Source organism: Hyaena hyaena, unplaced genomic scaffold, assembly GCF_003009895.1.
Source record: "Hyaena hyaena isolate Hyena2069 unplaced genomic scaffold, ASM300989v1 scaffold_176, whole genome shotgun sequence".
Lineage (NCBI taxonomy): Eukaryota > Metazoa > Chordata > Mammalia > Carnivora > Hyaenidae > Hyaena > Hyaena hyaena.
In genome coordinates, this window is record NW_024080809.1 from 388,587 (window position 1) to 395,568 (window position 6,982).

The 6,982-nt window shown below is 43.3% G+C and overlaps 1 protein-coding gene across 1 annotated transcript in view; it reads left to right on the top strand.

The window, feature by feature from the left end:
- The first annotated feature begins 868 nt into the window (after positions 1–868).
- The window catches only part of DYDC1 (DPY30 domain containing 1), a 13,488-nt gene continuing 7,374 nt past the window's right edge, over positions 869–6,982 (top strand). Inside the window, exons 1-3 of the mRNA XM_039240556.1 lie at positions 869–969; positions 1,718–1,880; positions 2,582–2,683. Coding sequence (XP_039096487.1) covers positions 1,734–1,880; positions 2,582–2,683 — 249 coding nt within the window. The 5' untranslated portion in view covers positions 869–969; positions 1,718–1,733. The remainder of the gene's footprint in view (positions 970–1,717; positions 1,881–2,581; positions 2,684–6,982) is intronic.

Here is a 6,982-nt window from a genome sequence, read left to right on the forward strand (position 1 = left end):
ATTTGTCGAACTATGATTACATCTCATTAGATTCTCAGAAGAGACTGGACGCCATAAGGGTAATTTGAGGGTGACCAAAGTTTTTCAAAGTACCTGTGATGCAGTTGTTGCTACATTTATTTTCTTCCTTTGTTCCCTCCCTCCTTGCCTTCCTTCCCTCCCTCCCTTCTCTCCCTCCCTTTCCTCCTTCCCTCCCATCCTCTCTATCTTCCTTCCTTCCTTCCTTCCTTCCTTCCTTCCTTCCTTCCTTCCTTCCTTCTCCTCTCTCTCTCTTCTTTCTCTCTCCCCTCGCTTTTAAATCTGCTCTAAGATTGGGGCACCTGGGCGGCTCAGTCAGTTAAGTGTCTGACTTCGACTCAGGTCATGATCTTACGGTTCTTGGGTTTGAGCCCCACGTCGGGCTCTGCACTGACAGCTCGGAGCCTGGAGCCTGTTTCTGATTCTGTGTCTCCCTCTCTGTCCCTCCCCTGCTCATGATCTGTCTTTCTCTGTCTCTGAAAAAAAAAAAAAATTAAATCTGGTCTAAGATTATTCCTGTCCATCTTCATAACTGAAGAGACTGGGACATTATTGGGAGGATGGAGAAACTCATTTACTTGCCTCCATGGGAAACCAACACGTCTGTCCTGTGATTAAAATGCCCTCCTTGAGGACCTGGAGGAGTTTGTCTTCTAGAGGGAGGACGGACATGTGCGTACACAGATAATTCTCAGGTTGTATGTCAAGCGCCGTGTGAGTTGCTTGGAGAAGGATGAATTTCCTTACAGTGCTTGGGAAGACGCAGATAATGAGAGCTGATCCACATCTTGCAGATGAGGAGAGAAATTTCCCAAGCTGGGAGAGAGTGCGGAATCACTATGTGCAACAGTCCTGGAGATGGACGTGTGCAAAGGGGTGGCCGGCAGCATGGCAGAATGTTCAGTGTGGTTGGAGCCCAGGATGTGCTGGAGGCAGAGGAGATGTCTGCAGGTGAGCCGGAAAAGCAACTGGGGCCAAAGCTGGAGGAGCCTCATATGCTATTCTTTGAAGGTTGAATGCTTTTTATTCTCTGTGCTTAGAGATTAGTGGATTTGTGTGGATTTTTTTTTTGAGGTGGAGTATTGTGATGTTTTCTGAAACTGACCCCCGTGGCTTGGGAGGAACATCTTAGACATTAAGGTAATGGCTCTGGAATCAAGATTCAGGTATGAATCCCATCTCTGCCATATTGACTTATGCTCTTTGGGCCTGGGCTTCCTTATCCATACAGTGGGGATAAATGACACTGACTTTTTACCCATGTTGTGAGGCTTAAGTGACACATGCATTGTTTGGCATTTGGTCAGCTCACAATAAGGACCGTGTCCGTTTTTCTTTTTTTGGCATTGTTTTGTTGTTGCTATTGTTTCGTTTCTGTATCATTTATTTCTGCTTTAATCTTTATTGTCTCCTTCCTTTTGCTGGTTGGGGGTTTTGTTTGTTGTTCTTTTCTGACTCTTAGACTCATAAGCCCTTCAGGATTTTGAAAGTGCATCTTAGTGGTTGTTGCAGTGACATCTGTGGAGCCTTTCCGGAAACTGTGAGAAGTTTCTGGGAGCCAGCTTGTTCATATCATCCCTGCTGGGGGGCGCCCATGACTGGTGACAGGATGTAATGCTCTGCTGGCCTAGCCGGCCTCTGCTTTTATTGTGCCTTATTGAGCATTTCCTACATTAATGCAAAACCATTTACCTTTTAGAAGTTAGGGCTGAGAAATGGAGTCGACATATCTTCAAAAGCACCTTGGGGCATGTCTAACTCAAGGTCTTGCAGAAGTGGCAAGAATACGCCCAGTGGATCCGATAGAATATTTAGCATTGTGGATTTACAAATATAAAGAAAATGTGACCATGGAGCAGCTGGTAAGTGGGGATCTTCGTGTAGAAAATTAGAAGAGTAAGAGGTGCCTGGGTTGCTTGGTTGGTTGAGCAACTGATTCTTGATTTTCGGCTCAGGTCGCAGTCTCACAATTCGTGAGGTCTAGCCTCGCGTCTGGTGGGCCCTGGGCCCTGGGCTGACAGTGTGGAGCCTGCTTGGCATTCTCTCTCTCTCTCTCTCTCTCTCTCTCTCTCTGCCTCTCTCTCCTGCTCCCTCTCACATGCACACTTGCACACTCTCTCTCTCAAAATAATTAAACATTAAGTAAAGACAATTAGAAGAGTAAAATAATTGGTCCAGTTTGTCTGCTTTTTTTTAAAAGTGCAGTGTTATTTCTTTCTGTTTATAAAAATAGCACGTTTCTTATAGAAAAATGTGGACAATATCAAAAACAGAAAAAAAATCCCAGAGAAGACCTCTTTTTAGGCTTTTAGGTATTTTCCTCTAGCCTTTTTTCTATACATTTGTAGTTTTTTTTTTTTTTTACGTAATTGTGATCACACCCACTGTATAATTTTAATCTTATGCTCCTTGTTCAAATAAAACACACTTTCCCCAAATTATTATACATTTCCCAATTGCTTACCTTTTCCCTACTGCTGTTGATTAACATGCCTTCGAGATTGCCTTCACAAATGATTTTATCTCCAGTAAGTCACTCGATATTATTTTTGAACACTGCCAGAGACAGAAGGAAGCGGCCGAGCTGGAGCACGCGAGAGAGCTGGCTTTGATAGAGCAGGAAGCGATGGAGAGGCTCAAAGCAGAAGAGCTCTTGTTCCAGCAGGTGAGCCGGCACCGGGGTTCAGGGGTGACTGGAATCAGTGGGGTCAGCGTCCGTGAGGGGCGACCCCAATACTGAGAAACTCCCCGTCTCTGGTTAGTTAGGAATGGCTTTCTTCCATCTTCATGTTTCTGTATTTCTGTACCGATGTCTTCTTTGCCGGAGAAGCGGCGGCAGGTGGGGTACGAGGAAAACCCAGGGAGCGTGTTCTCGTGGAAGCCAAGGGGAGAGAGTGTCTCAATGAGGCCCCAAGGGTCAGTTGATGGTTGGGTGAGAGCAGGACTTCGAAGTGCTCGTTCAAGGCCACGGGTGACCTTGATGGGGGCAGGGTGTTGGGGGAGGCGGTGTCTGACGGGGGAGAAGGTGCGCGGAGGTAATGCTTTCAAGGAGATTTTCAAGGAGGGGGGTTGGGATTTTTTTAGGAGCAGAGAGGGAGGGGGTGGTTGATGAGAAATAGGGAGAGGATGGTCTGGGTACATGTGGGTGTATAGGTTTCTGTGGCACAAAGCTGAAAGCAGTTTCTGTATGATCCTTCTTCTTTGTGAAGTAGACACCATGATCAGTTTCCAAGAATGAGGCGATGAAGTGGGAGGTGTGGGAAGAGTGGTGAAGGTTTGAAATGGTGGCTCTGGAGGATGGTAGAGTTGACTAGGAAGCTTAGCATTACTTGGTAGAGCACCTTGTAGAGTTAGAGACCAGGCATTTATAATGTTGGCGTTTGGCTTGGTTTTATGACTGTGTGGTTATCTCCACTTGGGCCTAGATATTGAGTGAAGATGTGGAAGGGGAAGACCCCTTGACTGAAGTAGGTTTGGGGTAACAGGAGTAGAGAGCTGAAGATGTTGGTAAGCAAATGGTTTAAGGGATGAGCCATGGAGTGTAAACAAGTTAGGGAAACTTCCAGAGTGACTTCTGGACCAATTTAATTATGAAGAGCCTCTGAACTAAATTTAAGTTTTCCCTATCATTCTACCATATAGTACTTAGCTCTAGGATCTTGAGTCAAGTCTACACATTTGCAAAAGGAAAAGAAGCCTGTGATTTGGGTGTGTGGATCAAATGGAAGATATAGACATGACAAATATTTTCTCTGCCTAAACTTCCATCCCTGATACTTAGGTAGAACATTCTAGGCACCTTAGACAGATATGGCTATTGAAAATTTTACTGCTTCTGAATCTTTTTTTTTTTTTTAATCATTTGGCTAATTCCTATCAGGAAGTGGCAAAGCAATGAGTTGGATGTCGAACAATCATCCAAATGGGCGAGTGTCCACTGTAGTGGCCCCAACTTTTGAGATGCTGCCCTTGTTCTTACAGCTTCTACAGCTAGTATCTGTCCCCTGTCAATCGGAATAAGGAGAACTTCTCAGCAGTTCTCCTTCCCCAAGACAGTTACATCCCAAATGGAGGGGTACTTAACTTTCTTCGACTCATCCACTTTATCTTACTTAGATCCAAGTTGGCAATACTAGAAATCAAGCACTTCTCTAGCGGTATCCTGTTGACCAGTGTGAAGCAATCGACTGTGCATTGAACCCTGAGCATTGTATGGGGAGCGGAAGATACAATAATATTCTACAGAAGACTTTATGAGAAGTTAAAGAAATAGCTTGTTGGGCAGAAATAGATGAGAAAAGGGGCATGGCAGCGGGGGGTGGGGGGGTGGGCAGCGGGGGGGCAGGGAGGAATGGGCCACCAGAGAAAAGCTTGGGAGAGAGTGAGGCTGAGGAGCAAAGAGACAGAGAGGGGCTTGGAGCCCATTGAGTCAAGAGAGCTGGGGCTTCAACAGTCTGGTCACCTCCCTGTTCTCACAGTGAGCGCTGCCGGTTTTTAGGCGCTCTCCAGTAGGCGCAGAGCCCTTGTGAAACACGGAAGTATTTTTCCTGCCATTTTCTACTGAAGAGCTTACTTAAGAGGTAGAAGCTATTTGGTTTATTTGATTTATTCGTTTGAATATCTTTTCTAATGGTTTTACTCGTGTGTGAAGAAAGGAACTGGGTTTTGAAATTTTCCTGAAAATGTTAAGAAACTAGTTCTGTTGACCAATGTGGTATTTAACAAGTACATTTTGCATTATTGTTGAGAGATGAGTTACCTCACTTCCTCTACCAATATCTGAAAGTGGATTGCGTGATATGTTCTTGCACTTTTGCTACCTACCCCATCACTTTTATCCTAGTGTGGATCATATTACGAAGAGGGGCACCTGGGTGGCTCTGTCGGCCGAGCGTCCAACTTCAGTTCAGGTCAAGATCTCACGGATTATGAGTTGGAGCCCCGCATCAGGCTCTGTGCTGACAGCTCAGAGCCTGGAGCCTGCTTTGGATTCTTTGTCTCTGTCTCTCTCTGCCCATCTCCTGCTCATGCTCTGTCTCTCTCTCTCAAGAATAAATAAAACATTTAAAAAAAAAAGATAACCAAGAAATTCCTTTAAAAAAATTTTTTTAATGTTTTATTTATTTCATGAGAGAGAGAGAGACAGCATGAGCAGGGGAGGGGCAGAGAAAGAGGGAGACACAGGATCCCAAGCAAGCTCCAGTCTCTGAGCTAGCTGTCAGCACAGAGCCCAATGTGGGGCTCGAACCCACGAACTGTGAGATCATGACTTGAGCTGAAGTAGGGACGCTCAACTGACTGAGCCACCCAGGTGCCCCCAAAATTTTCTTTTAATAATCCTTTGTAAATAAATATTAACCATTGTTTATTATATCTTTATTTATCAAAATGTATTATTTTTAAAAGATACACTTTAAAAACATAGATTTAAAGTGCTCATAATGGGATATGTATGTATTATGGAGTGTTATGTAGATATAACAAGAGAACAAATTTTCACAAATGTATTGATGAAATAAAAATTTTTTAAAAAGTAAAATTGAATACAAAATGTAATTTTCTTTTTGAAATACAGGCTAACTACTTGGACGGATTAAGTTATTTTTAAAGATAACATTTTACTTAGTTGGAGTTAAATGTTCCCTATTATCAAAATTGATTGAAAATATTTATCTGTTAATGCTGATCTGTAATGAGATTTAAGTATTCCTTCTTTGAAAATAGCTTAGAGATGGGTCCTGCCAAATACTGATTATCAGTCCATGTGCATCTAATTTTGACCATATTTATCTCCGGGAATGCATTTGTAGAATTCTATTAGATTTTTATCTTGTTTCGCCTTTTGGCATGTCATTACCTTGTAAATTAATCACTTCCAATTTAAGTTTGGTAAAGGCATCTCAATCATCCAGTTAAATGGATTTGAGGATATGGAAATTTAATTTGCACTTAAATCAAGGCCAAAAAAAAATACTCTGGATCTATAGTTTGAGCTTGGGAAATATACCTGCTGCAGATTTGTGTGGGAATGAGGGTCTAGTGTCTTGTTTTAGATCTTGACCGCTAGGAAAGTGAATAAGGCAGCTTGACATTGTGATTCAAGCATTAGGTGTTGTTGAAAAGGTTTTTCTGCGGTGCTAAATTTTACATATTAGTGTTGTTTTGCCTTATACGTTTAGTTTGAATTGATTTAAAAACATTATTAGGTATGTAGCAAAAGCTTATTTCCAAAGCCATTTAGGGTTTGATAACAGTGACTGAGCAGGATTCTTCTCATTCAGAAAAGTTGCAATCTTGGTCTTGAGACCCAAAATCCACACTAAATTGTTACCATGTTTTCATTTCATGATACACGGAAAGTATAGAAAATTCAAATTTTGGCCTCACTGGGAAGCCGTGGAACTGCTGTGTGATAGGACCAGCCAAGATTTATTCCATTTCTGTTCCTGACAAAAACTCACAGAACTGATGAAGGGCACACTCATAAGAGCGCGGGAGGGGCACCGCTGGCCCTGCTGCCTCAATAGCACATGACAGACTCAAACGCTTTCTGCAGAGCACCTGCTGTTGAGTATTATGGCGACTGCTTATAGGCTCTCCACGCTGTAGTCTCCCAAGCTTTGTAAGTTTGTCCAGCTAAACCTTTTTCTGTTCCACATGCATTTTTATCACCATTGGTTGTAACACATCTTAGCAGGTTTTGCTGCTGGTTGTACTGAATTAATGTTTCTTAACTTCTTTGATCATATTCTTGCCTGTAGTTGTCCCGTGAGGACGATTCATAGAGGCTGATTTTTCAGTCACTTCAAACTCAGCACTGGGGCGCCTGGGTGGCTCAGTTGGTTGAGCATCTGACTCTCGATTTTGGTTCAGGTCATGATCCCAGGGTTGTGGAATCAAGCCCACATAAGGCTCAGCGCTGAGCAAGGAGCCTGCTCAAGATTCTCTCTCTCTCCCTCTGCCC